At 43.7% G+C, this 26,197-nt stretch overlaps 1 protein-coding gene across 1 annotated transcript in view; it reads left to right on the top strand.

Moving 5' to 3' along the window:
• The window catches only part of csmd2 (CUB and Sushi multiple domains 2), a 232,902-nt gene that overhangs the window by 135,744 nt on the left and 70,961 nt on the right, over positions 1 to 26,197 (top strand). The window contains exons 19-32 of the mRNA XM_047330254.1: positions 4 to 192; positions 761 to 877; positions 1,364 to 1,579; positions 2,279 to 2,467; positions 4,740 to 4,909; positions 5,035 to 5,191; positions 5,890 to 6,081; positions 10,411 to 10,537; positions 18,381 to 18,583; positions 19,104 to 19,295; positions 20,436 to 20,574; positions 20,758 to 20,945; positions 24,491 to 24,685; positions 25,384 to 25,500. Coding sequence (XP_047186210.1) covers positions 4 to 192; positions 761 to 877; positions 1,364 to 1,579; positions 2,279 to 2,467; positions 4,740 to 4,909; positions 5,035 to 5,191; positions 5,890 to 6,081; positions 10,411 to 10,537; positions 18,381 to 18,583; positions 19,104 to 19,295; positions 20,436 to 20,574; positions 20,758 to 20,945; positions 24,491 to 24,685; positions 25,384 to 25,500 — 2,391 coding nt within the window. The remainder of the gene's footprint in view (positions 1 to 3; positions 193 to 760; positions 878 to 1,363; positions 1,580 to 2,278; positions 2,468 to 4,739; positions 4,910 to 5,034; positions 5,192 to 5,889; positions 6,082 to 10,410; positions 10,538 to 18,380; positions 18,584 to 19,103; positions 19,296 to 20,435; positions 20,575 to 20,757; positions 20,946 to 24,490; positions 24,686 to 25,383; positions 25,501 to 26,197) is intronic.

Raw genomic sequence — 26,197 nt, 5'->3', positions numbered from 1 at the left:
TAGCCTTGCAGTTGCAGTCGGACCACTGCGTGGACCCTGGGATACCCGTCAACGGCCAGCGACATGGCAATGACTTCTACGTGGGCGCTCTGGTGACATTTAGCTGTGAAGCAGGTTACACACTTAGTGACACGGAGCCTTTAGAATGTGAACCCAATTTCCAGTGGAGCCGCCCCCTGCCTAGCTGCGATGGTACGTTCCATAATATTGACCTAGAAATGAACAGTTGCCTGCCAGATTTCTCTCCTATTCTTAAATGGGATGAAAGCAAATTTATCATTGTGTGTCGATGAAGATACAACATGAGAAATAGTTTTGAGCACTTTGCTTCATATTGCGTCACATTAAAATTGCTATATACATCTGACTTATTATCAAATCCATAGACGATGATAGTGTTTATTTCTAAAACTCTTGTTTTTTAACTTTGAAGTTTCTTCCTTATTTCATCATAAATGTTTTACATGGACGGCAATGAGCTAACCCTTTGATGTTCCCCTTTTTTCTCATCTTTTAATGCTTTTTTTATTTAAGGGAAGTATTGATTTCTATGCCCACTCTGTAATGATATGATGATACTACTTTCCTTTTTATGCCATTTTGAAGGGCTTCCCTTGTAAAATGCATTTAACCTCACTGTAAATGCACAGACAAACTTTGAAATTGTATTTCCGTCTTCTTTGCCCTCTTCGATTCCGCCTCTCTGCTCTCGTCATATTTCTCTCCTTCATCCAAACTCCTGCGTGTTCTCATTCACCAGCGTTGTGCGGAGGTTACATCCAGGGCAACGTCGGCACCATCCTGTCGCCTGGCTTTCCTGACTTTTACCCGCACAACCTGAACTGCACGTGGATAATCGAGACCTCCCATGGCAAAGGTTAGCGGAGAAATTCCGTGTCAACACATGCAGCAGTCAAATTCAATTTCCCTTACATTGTCATTTCCCCTTAGCAAGGAGACCTGTTTGTTTTGCCGAACAAGCTGTCTCTGGGTGACTGGAGTGCCGAGAGGCTGGCCTAGAGCGAAAATTGCCACAAGACGACTATCCAGTCATGTCACCTTTGACAGAGCGCTCACATCAAGTTGACACAGCCTTATTTTCAGACGCTCGCTCTGTGTGGGTGTAATGTGTTTGATAAGTAGAAGAGGAGGAGGACAGGGAATCAATGCTGTATGCGTTATGAAACTGTGAATATATTATTTTTCACCCTGAAACTGTTCAAACTTGACTGAATTCTGAGATTCATCATGCAATCATTTTTTTCCCTCACTTAATTGCCAATTCCAAAAAGAAACATATATACATATATATATATATATATATATATACACAAAACTGGCTCTTCCTTTTGCTCTGATTCAGGCGTCCAGTTCACCTTCCACACTTTCCACCTCGAGAGCCCACACGACCATCTGTTGGTGACGGAGAACGGCAGCTTCTCTCAGCCGCTGTGGAGACTGACGGGCTCCACGCTGCCGTCGCCTCTCAGCGCGGGCTTGTTTGGAAACTACACGGCGCAGATCCGCTTTCTCTCCGACTTCTCCGTTTCCTACGAGGGATTCAACATCACCTTCTCTGGTGAGAATGGATTGAGTGACTTTAAAACACTGAGGGACACCACCGATCATTTGAGGGGAGACAGAGTGAGGGCGATGGGCTGAGAAAGATCAGAACATTAAGAGCATGTCAAGTTGAGAGCGGATGTTCCACTATAGATCAGACTCTCCGTGACATTTAAATGACATGGACGTGTTTCAATTGGTTATTGATAAAAAAAGCCATGCAGGCTTAGGAGGAAACAACAAAGGGAAAAAAAATATTAAAATGTATACTGCAAATATGTAATTTCATGCAATCGAAAGAGATAAACATCTGGATATTATAACATCCAAAAAACTGTCGCTGACAGTTTGAAATGCCATCTATTACAAAAAAAAACAACAGTACTGGACGGAAGAAAAGTACTTGCTAAACAGATGAAGGGTTGAATGATGTTAAAATTTCATTATGTACAATGGCCCCCTGGTGGCACATCATGCTGTAATAAATGCAATAAATATCATTTGGTCTCCAGAATTTTAAATGTGAAATTGTTTTTTAGAGGAGATTAAACCTGCTGAAACAATGTTTAACCCTCATGTTAACTGTTGTGGTTTCAGTGGTGTGATGTCAAAAAGCAACAAGGACAAAACAAGTATAAAAAAAAAAGAAAATTGCATATCTTCGCTATTACATTACTAATATGCTAACACAGTACACCCACACTTGTTTTTACAGAGTATGATTTGGAGCCATGTGAGGATCCTGGAATCCCACCCTACAGTACCAGAAAGGGCCTGCAGTACGGCGTGGGCGATGCCCTCATCTTCTCCTGTTTCCCAGGTTACCGACTGGAGGGTCCGGCGAGGGTGGTGTGTTTAGGGGGCAGGAGGCGGGTGTGGAGTTCCCCTCTGCCAAGGTGTGTTGGTAGGTGGTCACATGCTTTATTTTGGCTTTTTTCCACTCCCCCTGTGGTCTTTCCTTGACAACACCCCACTAACCCCTCTTTTCATACACCCACTCATTAAGGAATATACAAAACGGTCAGTTATGCAGGGAGATGAGATCATTTTCCTTTTCAATTCTCCTCATTACCGTCTCTTCATCCGCCCACGTTTTGTCTGTTCATTGGACAGCTTCCCAGAAACAGCCTTCTTGACATTGTCCAAATTATATAGAGCAGCAACTCTAATGAGGACAATGTTGAGGAGCTGAAATATGTTAATAATTAACAGGACTGATCAAACTGCAAAGATTTGGGTCAGTGTGTTGATTCTACGATGCGCCAAACCTGAAGAGATGAATTTGTGTGTTGATATGAATATAAAACTTATCCTAATGGTCTCTAATGAAAAGTACAGCATTAGTCGGCTGTGGCTCAGGAGGTAAAGTCGGTCGTCCACCAAACTGAAGGCGGTTCGATCACAGCTTCCCCCAGTCCGCATGCAGATGTGTCCTTGAGCAAGACATAATCCTGAAGTTTCTCTGGTGGCCCCTCAGGCAGTGTGTCGATACATATGAATGTGTATGAATGTGACAGAAAATATGCGGTAGACAAAAACACTGTGTGAATGGGTTAATGTGCCTTGTGCTGTGAAGACCAGAAAAGCGACATATAAATACAGTCCATTTACCATGTACTGTCATGATGATTGACTTGCTTGTTTGTCCATTGCATATATTTTTTACAACATCGGATAGAAACTGTAGATGGGACAAGCAGTGAAATACGACAGCAAATGACACCATGGGAATATTTTGACCACTATCCACTCTCTCTCCCTCATTGAGGAATTATGAAACTATGAATATTCATGATTTGCAAATAACAGAGACTGCGCGCCTCGCCGACCACAGCCGCTGCGCGCGCTAGGTTGACCAGTGGAAGGATGTGCGCAACAAAATGGCTAGCAGCAACATCGGCGAGGTTCAGCCATAAAACTTTCACAAAATACTAAACCTAACGCTAACTGTCTGTTGACACGCCTACCGTCCTCTCGTGAATGCTAACTGCTTAATGCTAATGCTAACTGTCTGCTGACACACCTGCCGTCCTCTCGTGGATGCTAACTGCTAATGCTAACTCTAACTGTCTGCTGACACACCTGTCGTCCCCTCGTGATGCTAACTGCTAATGCTAATGCAAAATGTCTGCTGACACACCTGTCGTCCTCTCGTGGATGCGCTGCCTCTGCTGCACTGGAAGTTTCCGGTTTCTTTGTCTACATTTGCATATTGGACAGCGATTGGTTTTCTGTATTTGTGACGTACCAAATCTAGCTCGCCATGATTCATTTGAATTTCAAATTGCAGAGAAGTGCACAGAAATCTCCTCCTCCCGGAGACACACCTAGAGTGACATAATTTGCTCAGGTACAAGTCCCTGTAGTCGATGTCAGACATTTTAGAGGACAGAAACAGAGGAAAAACACTTTTTTGGGTGGAGGGGGGCTTTAAGATTTTGACACTGTCATTACCGTTTAATAAATGTAAATTTTGTCACGTCATATTTACTCTGTTCACCCACACCAAGAGTTTTTTTTCACGCATGTTTGAAATAGGTCAAACTATTTCCTGGCAAAAATGTATTTACATTGGCTAGAGTGCTTCTTTTGCTCCTGTTGAGCTTTTCAGCTTGTACCTCCGGTCGTCTTTGCCTCCTAGATGGAGGCAGACCTTTGAAGGGTGACAGCGGTGACACATTTCATCCTTTTCATTCGTCCGCTTTATTCAGCCTCACTCCAGAAACTTGACACCTCCCATGCAGACCTCACCTCGTCTTACCTCACTGCATTCATGGAGTTCCAATTCTGCACACAATTGTGGCCATTTAAATTCCGGCAGCTATGTTTCCTATAGAAACACCTCCTCCCTTCCTGTCACGCTCTCCCTGATTTGAATCAGAAAAGGCAATTTTCAAATAGAGCTGACATTACTGTTAATCATATTCAGATTGCGGTGTGATTATGATGATGTGCCACTCAACATTCAGGTACAGTCGGTGGCCATATTCCTCTCTCCATCACCTCTCCCAACTCCCCCTGCATGATGGCATGAATAAGTACATGCTGAGTTTCAAACATATAGCGATTGACATGTCCTCTGCTCTCTCCAACACCACCACCTTCGCCCTTTCTCCCTCTGTCGCTCTCCTCTTCGCCTGTCGCTCTCGCTCTCTGCTCCCTCTCATTTTCTCTAGCCGAATGCGGCTCGTCTGTGACTGGCATGCAAGGGGTGCTGCTCTCACCCAACTACCCCGGGTACTACGGCAACAATCACGAGTGCATCTACTCCATCCAAACGCAGCCCGGCAAAGGCATCCAGCTACGAGCGCGGGACTTCAGGCTGGAGGAGGATGACATGCTCAAAGTGAGGGGCCGGGGGGGAGATACCCTCTGTGCGTGTGTGTGTGTATGCAGCCTTGTTAGCCTTTATGTGTGTGCACACCCGATCATCTGAATTCCTCCCACTCTCGCTCTCCCTCTCCCTTTCAGGTCTTTGACGGCAGCAGTAATAAGGCTCGTCTGCTGGGGCTGTTCACAGGCAGCGAGCTGCTGGACACAACTCTGAACTCCACCTCCAGCTCCATGTGGCTGGAGTTCATCAGCAATGCAGATAACACCAGTAAAGGCTTTGAACTGCACTTCACTAGTGAGTCAAACACCCACAAGCAAACACACCCACCTTACTTCACATTTGAGATTGACATCTTAACAGGGGCAGAGTGGCCATCTGGACGTTCTGGAGGAGTCCAGAGCGGTCGTCCGCCTGTCCGCCCGGCTGGTGTTTGGAAAGGCGACTTTTTAATCTTGCATGTTTTGTTTTGTTGTGCTGTGTTCTGCTGCGCAGTGTGTAAAACTCACTCACCGACATATTATGCATAGCATCTGTTAAAAGTACCTTCGCGTTTAGCGTCATTGCTAGTGCGTCTGTCTGAAGTTCCGAGTTCAAAACCGCCCCGTGACACATGTCATCTTCCCTTCTGTTTGTTTGTTTTTCACAAATCACACTCGACAAATTAATTGCAATAATTTCGATTGTGACATTCAACCCAGCAAATTCTCACCTATTCGCCCCTGTTTAAATTGCTCAAAAACTGGTGACAAACTCATATTCAGCATATCAAAACAAACAGTGGAATTTGCCAATTCTTATGGTGCTAAGTCCAGGGCTGTTTTTTTAGTCCCAGTCCGTCCCTGCATCTTAGCACATTTCATGCACGCTGGGATTTTGTCTTTTCTAAATCTCTGTGTTGCCTTTGCTACACAAATATCTCATTCATGCATTCTTCCTCTTCCTAATCCCTGTTCTCCTACAACTCCTGTCCTTCCCTTCTCTCTCTCTTCAAGGTTTTGAACTGGTGAAATGCGAGGACCCTGGTGTCCCCCAGTTTGGCTACAAGAGGGAGGACAAAGGCCATTTTGCAGGGAGCACCGTGTCGTATAGCTGTGACCCGGGCTACACTCTGAATGGCCCCGAAGTGCTCACCTGCTTGAGGGGGGAAAGGAGGGCATGGGACAGCCCCCTCCCGCTTTGTGTTGGTGAGTTGGATACTCATCTGATACAGTATGAAGGCCCAGGAAGCATTGCCATGCTGCTGGGTTTATGTGCTAACCTGGCTTTGGGTTTTGCTTATTGTGCCTTGCATTATTTTGCTCTACCTGTTGTGTCATTATATCGTTGTGTTCTGTCTGGCGCTACGTTGGATTACCGTCTGTTGGATTCCAGAGAGGCTCTTTGTGAGATCAGATCAGATCTGTGGATATATATATATATATACACACACACACATATAGATTTATATATTAGAGCTGCAACAGTTAATTGATTAATTATTATTAATTTACTACTAAATGAATGGCCAACTATTGTTGTAATAATCGATTAATTGGTTCAAGTAGTTTTTATGACCAAAAAAAGTTGTCTGATTTCAAGTTGTTAAAATTTAATATTTTCTGGTTTCTTTGCTCCTCTATGGCAGTAAACTTAATATGGTGTGTGGACAAAACAAAACAAAACATCATCTTGGGGGTTGGGGAAACACGTTCAACATTTTTCAAAATGTTTTGACATGTTTTGGACCAAACAACTAATCGGTTAATCGAGTAAATAGTCAACAGATTAATCGATAATGAAAATAATCGTTAGTTGCAGCCTTAATATAAATATATATAGATAGATAGATAGATAGATAGATTTATTATTGTGTTATTATTAAAATGCATTAACGTGGGCAGCGGTTTAATCTCGCAGCTGTCAAGTTTGTACCCAAGGACCTTTCATACGGAAACTGTAAACTTATAATTTATATAAGCCATATATATATATATATATATATATATATATATATATATATATATATATATATATATATATATATGTCTAGAACATTTTTTTGTCAGACTAATTAGTAGCCAAAGCTGTCACACAGATGTAGTGAAGCAGAAGTGCAAATTTGCATAAAATGGAAATACTCAAGTAAAGTGCTTTAAAGTGAACTTAAGTGCAGAACACAACTAACTGTACTTATTCTATGTATAAATTTCAGGTGCCTTATTGGTCGTTGTGTCTTACATCACTGTTTGTCAAAAACTCAGTTAAATTCCACACAACAAAATGCAAATTTATGTAAAATAGCATTGTGTTGTATAACATGGTAATACCTTATTTGTTGTAAGAGTGGTTGATTTACTGTCTGGCACATGGCAAATCCAACACCGTCCGACCCAGTTCTTTTTCCTGACAACAATATCAATAAGCCGGTGCAGGTTTAAGAAAGCTTGGCGAGGTTTGTTTTAGTGCTGCTATTTTTGCATATCCATTTGGTTGCTTTCCCAGCACCTTTTTCAGTGCATTGTCTCATAAGAAATTACTGTGCTCTATGTCGCTCCTCATATTCATATTGCATCATGGTGGACAATTACCCTTTTTATTATTATGTTTTATATATTTCCTTTTTATATAAGCTTATTGTCAGGTGTTTAACCCTGATCTGTCTGGGGTGAACGACTTTAATCGAAAATATCTCCATAAAATTGAAAGAGATGGTGTATCAATATGATCTTTTCATTTGAAGAGATTATCTCCAGCTAACTCCGTGCCAGCTGACACATGGGATGCATTATTTTCAAAACTATTAAACTGACATTAACAAACACACATATCACCTATATGGAGGCATCGTCTCCGGAGTGACGTCTTTGAGAGAGTCTCTCAGAAACCAGCCACAAGCTTGGTGAGGGAAACGGGAAATCAGCCAAGGTGATTAGAATAGCATTGCTCGGCTCCCCTTTCATCCCAAACTGACAGGTAATTTCATGTCTGGGTATAAACAACATCCTGCATTCTGTATATCTCTGAACACGTTTGTCCTCCCCGTGCCCCTTTCACTGCAGACTATAGCCCGACAGACAGAGTGAATTTGGGACTGCTTCCGTTTGTGACGGTGGGATTATTTTCCAGCAGCGGGGAACATGAAAGGGGTACAGCTTGCAGGGGAGGAAGGAGAGCGATACTGACTCGAAAACAGCGGAGAGAGTTCGCAGGAGGAAAGTTGCAAGATTGAATCCCTGAGCAGCTCTCGGTTAGAAACCGAGGTGTTAACAGGGTTGCATTTTATTGACATTTACTCTTAAGGTGCATTTCCAGGATGTATTGAATTTAAATGTACATTTCCACACATTAATGTCTAAATGACGGAGCATATTATTTCCCAAGTGATTTGTAGATATTGTATTTACAAATGCTCCAAAACATGAGGATAAGATCACCCATCTCTTGTGTAGAGGGGAATTTAAACCCCTTTGAGGAGAGGTTCAGACAAAAAGTGAGCCAGAACCTGAGTTGCGTTTTAGAAATGTTGTGTGGGGAGACATAGATTGAAGGGGTAGAGCCGCTGATGGAGTTGCACTGCCATGGCGGCATTGAGGAATAGTTTTCCAAAGTCATAAGGCCAGAAGAAAGTGATGGTTTTGTCTTGCTGTGAAAGATCACCATTGTCTCCTTCCACTCCATAAAAAAGAACGTTTTCTTGATACAAGAGGAGCATACTGAGGGGAAAAAAGCTTAAAGTGAGACTAAAACCTCAGCAAGACTGTAAAGATGAATAAGTTCATAAGTTTTTCATTTTCTCTTTCCTTCCAATATTTCTGTGCCTTTTCTTTACTTTTTCAGGCATTGACAGCAAAAACGATAATCAAAGCTTTAAAATAGTTTCTGTTGCCAAGCTTAGACTGTATTTACAGTGTGCAGGTATGTGTGCGAGTGGGTTGGATTTGTGTTTATGCTTTGACAGCAAAGTTGGCGGAGGCCTACTGGTGATTATTGCTTTCTAGATGTATAATGCATGACAGCGGTGAAAGAGCGTGAGGGAGAGACAGACGTGTGTTAAATGAAAGGCATCAGAATGTTTATATCCGCGTGCGGGAACAACAGCCCGTCCCCGTCGAAACCCTCTGTCGATGTTTTAGTTCCTCACGTCCTTCTTGTCTCTCTCTGTCTGTCTCTGCCGTCATAGCTGTGGCTCAGTGCAGCGCTTACTTGTCACGTATGGATATCACAAATCCCAATCGCAGCCATCACCATCATCATCAGTATGATGCCTAAACCTCCATTTTTCTCCTCATTTGAAGGAGCTATTTTCCCCTCAGGCAAGAGAAAAGAAAAGGAGAACACTTTTACCCTCATCCTGTCGGTTGAGGTGGCCTCAAAATGTGAACAAAAACACTTCAAACCTGATGTTGCGGGAGAACATTTTCTCTCTTCTTTTTTTTCCGCTTCACATTTTTGATGAGGGCACTAGGTGGTAATTGCAGGGGGGCTGAGAATTGTTTGTCAGCCGCAGATGGTTTTTGATGGCAATTCATTACTTGAGGCTGAAAAAAAAGACTATTTTTGACAAAATGTTTTGGAATCTGATTTTAGTTTCATAGATGTGTGTCTGTTGTTGTCTTTTGGGAGACAGACTTAACGTGGACGTGTGCCTAGTACCTCAGCGGGGCTTGTCAAATTACAATATGATACTAGAACCATCTTCCCAAATTTCCCCGTTGTGGGACGAATACAGGATTATCTTATCTTATTGACTTATTGAGTTCTATAATCACACTGGTAAACATGCACAGTGGTAGTCCTCTGATGATTCGTGACAATTCTCCTCTGTGCTGCTGTGATCGATTGCCTATCATGTTGCCCTAACCTGACTTGACGTATTAAATGTTATGTTGTTCAGTCAACAAGTCCATCGGTTCTCAAAGGCAACAAGATAAGATCATAGTTGAGATGGTAGCACGCCTTTTCTGAGCCAAGTAAAGATATATATATATATATATATATATATATATATATATATATATATACACTATATACTGTGCATATATATATATATATATATATATGCATGGGAGTATATGACTGCTATGTCAGCCATTGATGATAATGAGTGGAAAGTGATGTGATGCACTTTACTGAAAGTGGCATGAAGCAGTTTCTGGTAAGTTAAGGATGATATCCTTAGGGCGACTGTGGCTCGGGCGGTAGAGTTGGCCGTCCTCTTACCCGAAGGTCGGCGGTTTGATCCCAACTTCCCCCAGCCTGCATGTGTGTCCTTGGGCAAGACACTTAACCCCGGATTCACTCTGACGGCTCTTCCGACAGTGTATGCATGTGACAGAAAAAGCGTGGTAAATAGCAGCACTGTATGAATGGGTGCATGAGACTTGTCCTGTCAAGTGCTTTGAATGGTCAATAAGACTAGGAAAGTATAAGAATAATAATAATTTGACTTTAAGCTTGCACTTATCTTGTACTTTTTTCTCTTTTACTCCTTCTCATGTTCGCCTCTATAAACCTCTTGTGTCTTCTCCTTCTAGCGGAGTGTGGCGGCGCCATCAAGGACGAGCCTTCTGGTCGTATCCTGTCTCCGGCCTATCCAGCTCCCTACGAGCACAACCTGCACTGTATTTGGACCGTCGAGGCTGCGCCTGGAAGCACTATTAGGTTTGCGAAACACTCTTTGTTTCCTTTTTCACGGTTTCTAGTTTCCTGATGACATTGTTTTCTTCCAGACTTTCTTTCAATCCACCACCTTTCAATATACTTCCAGTTTACACCCCCCCCCCCCCTTTCTGGGGTGGTATTCATCCCCTTCATGGGCTGCTGTGTAATCAATCTCCAGTCAGCTGCGGTTGGCCAGTAGTTGAGTTACTACTGAGTGAGGGGAAGTGCCACAGTAGGGCCTCCAGCTTTTAGACTACACCAAATAAAGTCAAGTGTTTTGAGTAAACTCTGGCTTATAGACGTGATAGCCTTTACTTTGAGGAAATTTGATGAAATGTAAGACAGCGAGAACCTGCCCTGTGTTTGGCTCAGATATTTCTGTTGATAGCTTTCAAGCTAATTTAATCTACTTGAGTTTATGCTCTAGCACTGTATTTATTTGTTGATATATATATATATATATATATATATATTGAGTTGGACATCAGAGTAAGGGATTAAGCGGCATCACGGCAAATCATCCAGATGGCCCTTTTCCAAACTGCATCCCGGGGATCCCTCGATGTGTCCAAGACTATGGGGGATTGTGCTTTCCGTGATTGATTTGATTCCTATAATGTTGTGTTATGGCGCGTCCCACAGAGAGGCTGGGATTATTTGCATACAGAAAGAGTCATCATATTACTCATCTTTTTTTTAAGCTTCTGTATAAATTCCAGAAAGAAAACATTTTTTTTAGAAGGCATTGATGATTAATTAGCTAAAAATGTCAGGTTCCATCACCTACAGTTATGTTGTAGCTTACATCCCGCTCTCTTTGCATTTGTCCATTAACTCTCCATACCGGCGGAAACGTGCGGAAGAGGCAGAGAACACAATAGATGGTTTAAGTGGGAGGGCTATAATCTCCTCCCTTATAAATTGGATTGATTTTTCCAAGAAGATCACATGCTGGTCATGATGGAGCAGTATTTTAGTTTTCGGATCATGTGTGCAGACATCGGCAGACTTTTGGTATCAGTACTCTTAATGCTTTGTAATGCTTTAAATGCAGCCATCTTTAGAACCGGGTCGTTTCAGGTGCTTTTTAGCTTCAGTTTATTAATTTAATTTCAAATCCAATGTGCAGGAGTGAATCCAAAACATTATGATATACGTGTTCAAAGCACAAAATACATACATACAAGTCCACTGCACCTTATAGTTTTCCCTACTTTGCACAGTTATGTGTGGTGATCTGTGTGAATCTATTTGTGTGCGGATGTTGTCTCATTGCTGGCGCATCTGACATTCCCAGCTCCCTCATGAGCGCTAGTTTAGCTTCATTAGTGCCGTCACTACCTTCGGGTCCCAGGCATTCCTCTGCAAGGTATGCTCCATATCCATGCCTTTGATCCTACCCGAGCAAATTCATTATTGAGAAGAATTTGCAATGCATTAGCCCAGGGGTTCCTTGTATATCAAATGGTGTAGATGAAGGTGGCACACTAATCAGCCCATACTCGGAGAGACCGATGAGTTGTGTCACGTGACAGAAGACATCTGGAATGCCTGTGGACTGGTTTGCCAAGAGTTATTGATGGAAATCCTATATAGGTGGGAGGCAGAGTGTGGGACACAGACATAAGGAGATAATAACAAAATGAGAGGAATAGCGATGATAATGGAGGCAATGAGCCATTCCAACAATGGAACATTCACTAGTTACCGCTACAGAGATCAAATGAGGGATCTGGGCCGCATTGGTATGCTGCACAATGAAGCCATATTTATTCATCTAAAAATTGGTGTTCAGTATTAAGCAGGAAGCATCCCCTCTAATTTGAGAGCTTCAGTGTTGTAAAACATGGTGATCCTGGGTGGTTCATAACGCTGCACTGTGCTGTTTAGGCTTACTGTTGTTCACGAGGCATCGATAGGACTAACACAGTATGTGAAGAGCACGGACCATTGTGACCAGGTCCATGGTGCATCTTTGTCTCCAGTACATTAGGGCTCTCCGGGGAGAGAGTGAAACAATTGGCTGCAAAAATCCCCATTAATTGATTTGCTTTTTCTTTTATCTTTTTTTTTTTTTTGCACACACTTCCATTGTCTAGTTAAACTTGCACACTTATCCGTGATATTAAAATGTTCAATCTACTGATCATTTGAGATAATACACTCACTTTGGGAGGAACAGCCTTACACCTGCATGGCAGTAGGCAAACAGCCGATCATGTGACAGCAGAGCAATCAATAAAATCGGGCAGATAAAGTTCAGGCCAGGAGCTGCAGTTACTGTTCACATCAACCATCATGATCAGGCACATGACCACGACGTGGCATGTTTGCTGGTGCCACATGAGCTGGTTAGTGTATTTACGAAGCTTGTGATCACAAGCACACCACTGTTTACCAAGTGATTTTACCATAAAAAATCAAAACGCCTTGTTGACTAGAGAGTTTCGAGATGAACGCTCAGATTGTATGAAGCTGACAGAAAGGCTAAGGCAACTCGGATAACAACTCTCGACAACTGTGGTGAGCACCAAGCACAGAATAGACTCGAAGAATGTAGCCTGGTCTGATGAATCTCCATTTCTGCTGAGACAGGCAGATGACTGGGTCAGAATTGGGCGTCAACAGCATGAATCGGTGTGAGATGGGGAGTGGTGGTACGGGATATTGGCAGCATGACTGTGCAGCTGGCAAAACTGTAGACATGACGTGATGCAATCATGTCAACATGAGCAAATCTACTGTGAAACCAAATGTTCTGTGCTAATGAAGTGATTTTGGACAGTAATGTCAACATCTATGACCATCTATTTCTCTTGACATCTGAAAACCATGCTGGTTCTCATAGTTGTGTCATTTTGTGTGTGTGTGTGTGTGTGTGTGTGTGTGTGAGTGTGTGTATATGATGCCCCCAAATCTGCACTGATTAGCACATCATATGTACACGAGGTGAAAGGGGGATAATATTTATTGTATATACAAAATATAGAGCTTGGTTTTCGGTAGTTTGTCATAGTAATTAGTTTCAGGTCAGGGAGAGATTTAAGATTGGAATGAATAAGAGTAGGATCAAGGGATCAAGAATGAATGATAAAGGGATGGTGGTCATAAGTGAAAGGGCATGTGTGTATGTGTTCTTCAACCTCTGCTTTCATCTCTGACTCATCTGCCGGCTTCACACATCTTTGTGCCTGAAAATAATTGTGCACTGCCTTTTATCTGTGTGATAGCACTGCTTACATGCGATTACATCATGTGCCTCACACTGCTGGAACTGACCAAAAAAACTGTTGCGAGCACAACTTAGTTCAGATGTCATGAGAAGCCCACCGTGCGTCGGCTGTGCCGCCTGGTGTGCTCGGTCTCTTTTCGAGCCTGTGATGTGGGCGTGTCTCAGCCCTGATGAACGATCCCACAGGGAGAGTCCCACAGAGGCCACATCCACACATATTGATGAGGGTAGCTCTGCGTGACATTGGCTTTAAACACACAATCTCAATTAGATGTGAACAAGCTGGCAGCCGTAAGCCAACTCTTCTTCCTCACTCCCTTATATCTCTCTCTCTCTCTCACACACACACACACACACACACACACACACACACACACACATATCCATACAGACCCCAATATACATCCTTGTTTATCATCTTCATGTGCACACACACCTCCTCTGAAGACTCCCCACAGGACTCGTGATTGCAGCGAGGCTGTTTTGTATTCATGTGCGAGAGTCTCAGCGTTCCCAATTCCTCTTTATTTCTCTCTTATGAATACAGAATAGTTAAGGCAGAATCAAAAGAGACCTGAGTAATCTCTTCCATCCCCCTCTTCCCCATACCCCCGCAGCGATTCCTCTGACACTTGATTGAACTGTTTCATCTCATTAAGAGAGGGACAAGTGTAAAGGAGAGCCCTCAGCCGTAAACTTCAAAACATGATTTTCTGTGATTCCACAAAAAATCTTAACTGCGCACTGAGGCCCACATTTCCTTTTCCTCAGTGACACATACAGTAATTCCGCTCTAAACCTGTTTTATTCATCCCTCGTGCCCCCCAGCCCACCCAGGCCCCAGGCGTTTGTTTTAAGTGCAAACGTTGTCTCTTAATGGACTTTGCCCACTGAAAGCTAACACTTCTCTTCCTGGTTCCTCTGAAAAGAACAACTTTGGCAACAATCTGCGAGGCATTTTCTTAACATTAAACAGGCGCAAATCTTCACACACATTCCATCCTCTCTTCCACACACATTCTAGAGGTGTAGCTGTAGCGACGGGCCTCCAGCTCCACCGAGAGGATTGATTTGTGAAAAGAAAGACTGCATCCAACATCCTCTACATGTGTTTTATATGCCAGACTCAACATCTCTTTGTTTTATTACCTTTCCGCATCACTCTTATCATCCGCCCCCTAGCCTTCGCTCTCGGAAAGTGACAAGGAGAGATCGTCTATTTAGATCTTGTATAAAAGGAACCAATTATCCCAACAGGCAGCCCACGTCCATCCTATCCATCCCACCGCCCAGCTCACACACCCTCCATGCTTCGGAGCTTCTTCTGCTCTCCATCACCCTCTTATCCTGCTGCCATCATCCTCTTCCTCTGACGGCCAAGCAGTGATTAACATTGGCCTTTTTTTTGTTACCTCCCTGTTACCCTCTGCTTCCCCCCAGTGTGCTCCTACCTTCTCCACCCACCTTTCCGTCATTCTTTTAACCCTCGAATCTGTAACTAGAACATGCTGCCACTCAACGTCTGGCAGTCATGAAAGTTGCATTAGAACACAAGACCTTTCAGCACGTCAGCACCGGCCGTACGTGTGACTGGAGCTCATCTCCGACATCGTTCATGCATTGTTTATCCCCGGACCAGTCCTTTGTGCTTATATTCCCAACGCCGTACATATGCACATTAATATTCTATGCAGGATGGCGCACACCTGTACATGTATTAGAAAACAAGCTGTTTTTGTTTTATTCATGCTGGCAAATCCTGTGAAACACGTCAGTGTCTCCTGTCTGGAGTACGGGGAGGTGGAGCGTAGGTAGAAGGGGTTGTAGCACCTGAGGGTTTCACAACTTCATTTGCATGAGAAGCATCTAACTGCCTGAGGTGCATATGTCACAGGGATGGGGGCTTTGAACATCACCTATGGCTGGAGCTTTATCCCGAACGGTGAGGGACATTAGAAGCACACCACCATAACTATCACCAAAATTGAATGATTACTGCATTCACAAGAACACCTGTCCAGGGTGAACCCCGCCTCTCGAACAATGTCAGCTGGGATTGTCTCCAGCCCCCCGTGACCCATAAAGGATTACGTGTTATAGAGGATGGATGGGAGATGATATATACAGTAAACTTTAAGCAGAGGAGTGACTACACTGAATTCGATTTTTAATTATGCAAATTTTTAGACGATAGAGGTCGGAAATGTGATGTGCATCTTTGCACAGATAAGGGGCAGAACATGTAGGAGACGGGACCTGATGATAATGCCGCTGTGGAAAGCAGTGTTTCAGTTCACTGCCCTCAACACGCACCACTCGCTCACTGTGAATTTTCCAGAGATTTTCCTGCTGCAGGCTCCCTCGGACATTCTACAGAAATCTTACCAGGGGGCTGGCAGGAAAGATTCTGCACAATGTCCACAGCAACATTTGTGGACACTTATGTTCTCACATTCAGCCCCTCCGGAGAAGTTCAGGGAAATGTCCGGACTTCAGTGCATGTTCTGAAAATAAGCTTATTCACTCATGTCTCCTTCATCAGTTTCAGGGGCACGGATGCTCATGTTCGAGTGCGTAATGCAGCATATACCCCTTCAAATATAGACCAGCGTACGTCTGCGTTAATATGTGCCGCTGCGCCCGTCTGCATCTGTTTGTTTTTTTGTGCACTTTGCTCACAAGCATTGTGACAGGCCTTGTCAAGTAGGTTAAGTACACTATCCACATACATCACAGTGGTGGGTAGCCGCTGGCTGCTGCTCACACATCACACAGTATGGAAATCAGAGTCTGACACCAATTATGCAGAAATGGTGGGAACCTGTTGCTCAACCCTTATATATCAGTGGGTTGCTGTTTCTCCTCAGCATCATCCGTGGCTCCAGGCTCTGTGCATGTACGCTACGTGTGCAGAGGGATGACGAAACTATAAGCACATAAACTACCATGATTTCCTGTGGATGACTGGGGAAGCGATTACAGTTCTCCACATTGCATTTGAAATGGGTTTTGCAAAAAAAAAAAGGAATACTGGACAGATTTGTGATAGGCTAAGCTTGAGCTTGTGGACAAAATAAAAGAATAAACAGTGGTTTACATACATATTTTATTACAACGACTTTGGCTTCAGAATACGGCGTTAAGGAGAGTGTCAGGCCATTGCTTTGGGAAAAAATATTTGTCCTTTGTTAATTTAATTGCTTCAATAATAGATTTCCACTGAAACATTTGAATTAATGATGTCATGGAATCACAATATGACAAGTTTTCCATAAAATATTGATACACCTGCCATGTTATTTCTATTTTTGTGTCAGCATTGCTCACTGGTAGAGCATTTGAAGCCACATTAAAGACAGTGTTTTCTTTGCAGTAATGAATTTGAAGAAAACGTGATAAATGCTTTTTGTGTGGAAAAGGTGGACTCAACAATTAAGTGTTTCCTCTACTTTGAATGCACCTTCGTCAGAATGAATACCACTTGATTTATTTCAGAGGGGAAAAAAAATCAAAAGCATAAATTAAACCAGCTGATGTAATGATTTCGTGTAAGTATTTGAGACTTTGCCAAAGGACAAAGCTGCTGAAAATACCATCCAATATACTGAGCTGTCCATGTCAACATCACCTTCAGTCTATCATTTGTTTCTAAAAAAACACTTTCTATACTCATAGTCCTGCTGAGCCAGTCCAAAACAAGTACGTACACATGCTCAGGTATGAGACTCCAAGCAATATATCATTAGGAAATCCACTGCATCGAGGCTGGCACACTTTGACACAAACACACACTCGCACACAACGACAGTGCATTTCCCATTCAGTGGACTACCAGCTGGCTGACAGCTGTCTTAGCAAGAAGTGAAGGGTATATACTTTGACAGCATCATCTTTCTGATGTCTAGACTGAAAACTATTAAATGCCATGGCAGACCTATCGGCTTGACTGACACAGTTGAACATCCATTCAATGCTCGGGATTGGGCATCTGTGATTCACTTAAAATGTTTGTATCTTTCCTCTATATTTGTCCCATCCTGTTTTTGTTTTCTTCATTCCTCTGTTCTTATTGTCCCTTCACATTATTATTTACATTGATTTTTTAGTAGATGATGTTATGGATTTATTTCCTGTTTATTTCCTCTTTAGCTCTGACTTATCTTTTTTTTTTACATTTTACATTTTTTCATCTTGGCTTCTGCTTCTATTGCTGTTATCATTGTAACTAATTTTGGTCTCCAATTAAAGCAAACAAAATCAAAATCCCCAGTCGATGCACCGCCAACATAATGTGACAGAACAAAAGGAGCCTAGATTTTTCTCTTGACTAAAGCTCTTAATGGAAACACTGCAGTATGTGGGTTACAATTAGCTCAGATTCAAAGGACCTAAGATCTGTGAAACAAAATGAAATGCAATAGGAGGTGGTCATATTCAGAGCCAACAGTTCATTTCTCAATGGGAAAATAAACAGCTTTGTCTGCCTGAGGTTGTTTTCTGCAAAGGCTGATTTGCAAGGGGTGATGCATGAGGGTTAAAGTCTGAATTCAGAGGGACTATTATCTGTCAGCTGCCATGGCTTATGAGGTATTTCTTCTATGTCTTTAACAGTCTACACTTCCTGGTTTTCCACACGGAAGAGGTCCACGACGTGCTCCGCATCTGGGACGGGCCCCAGGACGGAGGGGTCCTGCTGAGGGAGCTGAGCGGCTCGACGGTGCCCCCGGACGCCCACAGCACCTTCAACACTGTCAGCCTGCAGTTCACCACAGACTTCTTCACCAGCAAGCAGGGCTTCGCTCTGCAGTTCTCCGGTGAGGAGGGAGGGTGAGGGCAGGGAGGGAGGTTGAAGAAAGGTTCCATGGACATGGGTTAAATGGGACGGAGTGATTCTAAAGGAATATTCCCTCACCGTCCGGTAGCTGTCGAGTTCGGGAAAAAATCTGGGTTTTCAGCTCAGCTCAGGCTCCGTAAATCGAAAAACAAAAAAAATGGTGGGACCGCACCACACAACACTGCCAGTGCAGTTTGTAAACTTCACTTGTCGACACCTTCGGAGACACGCTGGCGGGTGGCGCTGCAACTCCGCAGTGTTGGCCTAATGGTTAGTGCGTCTTGTGTCTGGCCCAGCCAGAGCAGTACAATCACAACAGCAACAAAGAGAGGAATGAGCTTTCTCCAGAATCGCTTACTGCCCCTTTAATGGCTGGTGCCAAGAGAGACACTCAAGGCGTTATCTGTCAACAATATGATAATCATTTCCCTTTATCGTCTCATAACATAGGATCATTTTCATGTCTTTTTCCCTGACTGGGCCATGTCTTCCTCCTTCAGTCTCCACCGCAACCTCCTGCAATGACCCGGGTACGCCTACGAATGGCACCCGCAGCGGGGACAGCAGGGAGCCTGGGGACCATGTGGCGTTCCAGTGTGATCCTGGCTACATCCTGCAGGGGGCCAACCGGATCACCTGCACCGAGATCAACGGCCGCTTCTTCTGGCAGCCAGACCCTCCCACATGCACAGGTGCTCCATCAACGCAGCACACAGCCACGCGACTATGATCAATACTAGTCTGAATGTCGTTGCATATCTGTTGCTGCTGATCAGTAACATAAACCCACACCACACGCCGTTTTTTCCACTTTTATATCGTGGTCTCCAAGTGGGGAAGTTCATAAAACACTGCTACAATTTTTCAAAAAACGCCTGAAGAGCGACCCATTATTCAAGATAAGAAAGAACACTCCCGCTTAAGTAGCTTGCTCATTACTCACGTATGTGTAAACTTTATGTGTTGGATTTTTCAATTACGTGATGAGTGAAGACGGCGGAGAACAGTATAAAAGTAAAAGTTATCATCAGCAGAGTAACCCTCTCTTGCTGGTCTGACTTTTGTCAAACCGGTAGACAGTACTAATCCCTACCGTGATTACTTAACAGACTCCTTAAGTGAATCTAAAGTGGCAAACCCGATTGCTGTGGTCCCCAGACGTTCCCTGCAGTCTGTGCAGCAGACAGAGATCCGATTATCCTGCTCCTCAATAACAACACAGACCTCTCTGTCAGACCTCGGCTGTTTTTTTTACTGTCTCCTTATATTTAAATATAATCACCCTTGTTCCTCTACAGTAATAGTTGAGACCTTGTAATTATCTCCCTTGTTTAATTAGTGCTTCGCTTAATTAGTCTGATCATTTCTTCTGCTGGTTCGGTGTCGGGCAGTTCAGCTCTCTGACACGTGGTGGGCCAATGTCAACGGGCATTAGCTCCATCTCGATTAAGCATCTGTCACTACAACTTCATTCAATCATTAATAACGGTTGGAAATATGTGGTAACTACTATAAAACCTTTAGAAACTTTATGTAGCCATTCAATTCCCTAACACAATTACTACGTTTCATTGTCACCATGAATATATAATTGTTTGTATTAGCCCTTGGTTGTCAAGTCAGCTTATTTCAAATACATCTCTGCCACATGTGAGTTTAACACAAAACATGAGTCATTAGACCAAGGCAAATCATTTGTTTTACTTATGAATCAACTTGTTTGTGGTCCAGTAGGTTTTTGGGATTAATGTTCAATATATTGCAAAAGTCCATTGCTGTTTACCGTTGGATTTACTGCTGTGAATTTTTAACCAGTTGCTCCCTTTCCGCAGCCCCATGTGGCGGGAACCTGACAGGTCCTAGTGGGCTGATTCTGTCTCCAGACTATCCTGAACCGTACCCCCATGGGAGGGAGTGTGACTGGACAGTCACTGTCACACAGGACTATGTCATCGCCCTGAGCTTCAACCAGTATGTTTCAATAGTCTAAAAACGACAACACGATTTGACGATCAAACGTCGCCGCACACCTCTTCTGTTCAACTGCAATACCTGTGTTGCCATTCATTGTATGCATTCAGTTGTTCAACTTAATTTCAGCTCATCTAAGCCGCATATGTTCTAATGGTACGTCCTGTAAACTTCTGTCACCAGGTTCAGCTTGGAGCCCAGTTATGACTTCCTACATATCTATGACGGGCCGGACTCCCTCGGCCCTTTGCTGGGTAGCTTCTACGGCACAGATGTTCCTGACCGCATTGAGAGCAGTTCCAACACGCTCTTCTTGGCCTTTCGCAGTGATGCTTCCCTAAGCAGCAATGGATTTGTGCTGCAGTACACAGGTATGGGGTTTTTTTCTCGTCGGAATTACTTCTTTTTTTGGGGGGGGCGGGTAATTTGAGAAAACTAACTTGGATTTTACATGCCTGCGTTTGCATGTATTCCATTTTTCATCATCAGTTTTTCTTGTCCAGTGTCTTAAAACTCTGAACAAAACAGTGAATTTTAAATAGTTTATGAGGTTTTATTCCCGGAACAATTCACGTTTTAAAATTCTTCCTCTGGCAGAGGGACGGAGTGGATTTACCCTCTGCTGCTTATCGACCTTGCAGATTGTTTCTGTTTCAACTTTGTCTTGTGTCTGGTCCAAGGCGAGTGAGATAAGTGGTGTGAAAATTGCCTCGGAGAAAGAATTAGGGTGCCTGTGCCGCGGCGTCCCGATCACCGCCCTGCCATTTGTGCCGTGGTCGGCCTGGGCATCACTATTGATCTTTGCCTCCTCTTGTAGCTGACTAACACAGAGAATTATGAAAATGAAAAGCTGACAGCATGTGTGCCGAAGTACTTTGATTAGTGCTTTGCAGCTGCACAAAAGGCTTCTCGTGAATTAGAGCAAACAGCGTTTTGTTGTGTCATGTCTATGGCTTAGCTGACCGCAGCATGTTGTTGGGGGACCCTAATCTATTTGCTCACATGAGGAGCTCTGTGCTGCACACACGGCGCAGAATGATCACAGACATCCTCGATAGCGGGACCATTGTTTTAGACTCTCCGGCCTCAGTGCCTGTATGTTAAAGCCGCTTCCTAACAAATATACAGGCGCTCAACAAGCTCTAAATTAGACGGAGCGTCTTCGTTAAGAGCTTTGCTCGAGAGAACACTGTTAAATCTTCCTAAATCTCCTAGCCTCAATTAGAGCTGTTTAAGGAATCAGACGTTTAACCAATTCCAGATCGACCCCGGGCTCTCTGTTTCTTGGCTGGCGTCCAGATGGGCTTTCATCTATACAAGCAGTTCAACAGATCTTTCAATGCTACCTGTTATTGTGATACAGCTCTGTAATTCGTTTGTGAGCTGTACATAAATGGGAGTGAAACAATCTTTAACTCTGTAACGCGCCAGGCCGCGTTACAGAGTCTACCTCTTAACTCACTCCCAGCAAAATATTTACTGCAGGGCGCGATGCAGCGTGTGATACTGTACGGCCAATCTGGTCGAGCAGATGGACCCAGTGTGGGCTCCGAAAAAAACTACCCTCTCCCCACTTTTCAATTCTCCACACTAATGAACCGTAACCAAATAATACATAAATTACCTCCTCGGTTTCAGACAAACAACATGGCACAAAAGCATGTTTGGCCGCTGGTTTGGGTCTGTTTGATGGGGAAGCAGCAAGTTGAGAAATTGGCGCAGCTAGTATTTGGTCAGCCTGTCGCTGAAAATCGCATTACACAATCTGCCTGAGGCGCTGTCAGCGTCCTTACCAAGCCTTTGCTATGTCTTCTGTTTCTGTGTCTCTGGCCATGTCTGAGTGGGCTATACGTTGGAAGAAACTCCCCATGTCTGAGCCAAATTTGAACACACATGATGAATATAAATAAAGATAAATATGTAGGCACATATAGACGCCCACACACTGACCTCCAATGCAGAGGCTCGTTTTCACCTTACAAAAACTCCTCTGAGGATTTTCCAATCTGATGCTGTCTCTCGTGCGTTTCCTTTAGCACCAACAGATATCGCAGGGCACGGCTTGTTTCATCTGCCATCTCTCTGGTCGACACCTAACGCCGGCTACATCCATCCCGCCTCCGCTGTCTCTTGCCAGGTGTGCTGGTGTAATGGCGAAGGCGGCGAGAGGGGAGGCTCAGTTTTTTAAATCAGCCGATGAAAGGGCTCAACCTGTCGAGAGCAGGTGCCCAGGGTGACAGACAGACAGGCTGAGCACATGGCCGGCCTCAGCACTCTGTTCAGCCATGAAGGGCAGCATCCTGTCTGGTCAGCGGGTCTCGAGCTTTCACCTCAGAAACTAGGCATTAATCCAAGGTGCATCATGTACGTCCTATCATCAATAAATAATTTGAACTTTCCTAAGGCATAGACTGTTTTATAATCACTGTACTCATAGGAGATTAAGCAGAAAATATGCGTGAGGCTTTACAACACCGAGGGCATCGAATGATTTCAAGCGTTGCGTCATACAAAAATTGTTTGCGGCAGTTTGTTGTTGGTGAGAGTGCAAAACTGAATCCTTCTCTAAATGGGCAGATGGTCAAATGAAGAAAATCACTTCCAGTCTGTTGGTCCTCTTCAGTGAAGTTAGATAGAAAAGAAAATTAACTATTGTTGCTATTAGGGGGTCAACCGATTATTGGCAATTTTGTGGTTATCGGTATCGGACATTTTTTTTATATACGTGTATATCGCTAAGATAATTTCATTTTTAAAATGCGCTGCTTTGGCTTTGATGCAGCCGAAGTCCCTACTCTCTGAACTCTAGCAATTTCCCGTCCCTGTTTGTTTGTTCAACTTCATAACAATGCTCCCTGCACCTCTAGTACTAAGGTCATGTTGAAAGGTTCTGTGGAGGAAACATATGCTTTAAGGCATTTCACAAAGTTTTGTGTTAAGAGTTTGTATTATTCTAAAATGTTGCCGCCTTTTGACACTTTTTTTACCGCAGACAAATATCGGTTTCAAATATCTATTATCGGCCTTATTAGTAATTATCAATATCGGTATTGGCCCTGAAAAAGCCTTATTGGTCGACCCCTAGTTGCTATTAACTAGTCAACGTTAAGATAGCTGAGGCGTTTCTTTGTTTTGTTTTTGGGGGGTTTTCAGTTTTCAAGACAAAAGGAAAAACATTTGACTCCCTTTCCTTTTTGATATGCGTGTGTGATTCAATCATCCAGTACCGAGGCTTGCTGTGAGACTACAGTGCGCTGTGTTTAAGATTGAACCAAACTTGCTTTGGGCATTTGTCCTTTGTTTTATTTTGGCTGTAAGCGTGTAAAGTGTGCCAAATTGACAGGCTTCCTCTCACGTGCACATTTTCCACCTAAGACTAATGTGATGGCAGATTGAGCGAGACATCTCTCTCACGACCTCAGGAGTGGTGCTTGATATGTGGTTGGATGCAGTGTGTGTGCATGTGTGTGTGTGAGTGAGAGAGAGAGAGAGAGAGAGAGAGAGAGAGAGAGAGAAAGCTTGCGTATGTGCATTGTCTTCTCTAGTTGACTGCACAGTGAAGTGTTGTGTGGGGAGCAATTGTGTGCAGTCAGCAGACCTTGGGCCAGAGCAGTGCCACTCTCAATCAGCTGCCTGTCTGTCTCATCAGCCATACCTCCAGCAGCCACAGATGAGAGGGCGCCGTCAAGGATTAGAGAGGAAAGTGGCAGTCAGTGAGATATGTTTACTGAAAACAGACAGCACAGAGTAACACAAATAAATAAATAGATCGATGTGATTATCAGGAACCTTAGGCAGAGGACTATTTATATTCTTAGTATCACCACTGCAGCTTTATTGCGAAAGCCTTCGTGTCGAATATCAACGTGCGCCTCCTTCTGTCGCTGATTTTACACCGCATTACCTCTCTCCACAGAGAACCCCAGGGAGTCTTGCTTCGAGCCAGGTCTGGTGCGCAACGGGACACGGGCGGGGGCCGACCTCAAGCTGGGCTCCACTGTCACCTACCACTGCGCCAGTGGCTACACCCTAGAGGGAGACCCAACCCTCACTTGCATCATGGGGGGAGACGGCAAGCCGAGCTGGAACAAGCCCAAGCCCATCTGCATTGGTAAACACTGACAGTTGTTCGGGGCAAAAACCACAGCCGTGCTTATAGATTCATCACATGCAAACATGCATACCTGATTATGTGGTTTTTCGCACAGATCTATATGTCCTACAGGTATATGTGTAGAGCTCTGTGGGTTTTGCTAATGTTAATAGATGTGAGGCTGCAGCTTTGATTTAATATGCAGTTCGAAAGACAGGTCTATTTATTTTGCATATCTCACGACAAGACCTGCGTCATACCCGGCAGTTCCCCGACATTCCCACGACGCAGCTAACACATGCGGTGGAAAGCTGGTAAAAGACCCAATCTGGCACTGACGGAGTGAAGTGATATGTCAGGTGGAATACATGCTCACATGCACATTTTCACACAAACGAAACAATGAAAGACAAAAACACATTCACGTGCAAACGTTCAGCACATTTACAAAGATACAAGTACACACAGAGCGTTTCTACGAGTCGGGGCCACATCGCATCCAGGCTAACCCTGAGGGACACTTGGAAAACATTGCAATTTCATTGCGGCAAACACCAGGGACATCATCCGCCCAAAGCCCAATCAGACAAGAAAAGTAATTTAGCAGAGGGCGTGAAACACAGGAGGCGGGGGGGAAATGGAATCTCACACTGTTGGCTTTGGACCTTCCGTCTGTGTTTTCCCTGTCTCTCCATGTCTCCTCTGTGTCTCTCCAGCTCCATGCGGTGGACAGTACTCAGGCTTGGAGGGAGTGGTCTTGTCTCCGGGTTACCCTGGCAACTACAGCACATCGCGAACCTGTCTGTACTCTGTACTTGTCCCCAAGGATTACGGTGAGCTAAGAAAGAGCTTTGGATTTGTCCATCTTTTCCTGTTGTTGTTTTTTTTAGATTTTTTAATTGTGCATGTCTGCTTGTGCCTGTGAGTCTTTGCAAGAAGGTAATTGTGTGTTTTTAATTAAGATCCAACTATAACATAGTGCAGAAAATGACCTTATTATCCTCAAACTATGCCCGAGGCTTCACTAAGTTCAACACTTCTAGATATAATGAAAGACAGAAGAAATCCTGTTGTTGTTGTTTTTCTGCACATGAATATCTCCGACAGGTGTGTAGGAGAAAACAAGTCTGTGGGAAACTTGTAGAAGCTCCCACACACTCAGTCCTCTCAACTTCTAATTAAATCGCTTTCGTTACTGAATGTGTTTGTTTTTCGTCTTTTGCTGTGCAGTGAGATCACATTGTGATTGCTAGTTCCCATATCTGTCCATCTCATTGCCATACACACATTTTTACATTAGTTGAGTGGCGGTATTAATTCAATGTCTTTCACACCAGGCATACAATATGTTTTGTCTGAGACACGGACATACACCCAAAAATAATTGGCGTCGGGGAAGACACTTCCTGGAGTTTTTCTCTACTTTTTGACATTTCTATCTTAAAGGTCACAGATGGCTGACAATATGTGATTGGATACGGTGGGGCGCAGATAATTATTCAAAAAGCAAAACAATGCAGAAGCCTGACA

The sequence above is a fragment of the Scophthalmus maximus genome, chromosome 22 (assembly GCF_022379125.1).
Source record: "Scophthalmus maximus strain ysfricsl-2021 chromosome 22, ASM2237912v1, whole genome shotgun sequence".
Taxonomy (NCBI): Eukaryota; Metazoa; Chordata; class Actinopteri; order Pleuronectiformes; family Scophthalmidae; genus Scophthalmus; species Scophthalmus maximus.
The sequence above is the reverse complement of the archived record's forward strand: the minus strand, read 5'-3'. Positions and strand labels throughout refer to the sequence as shown.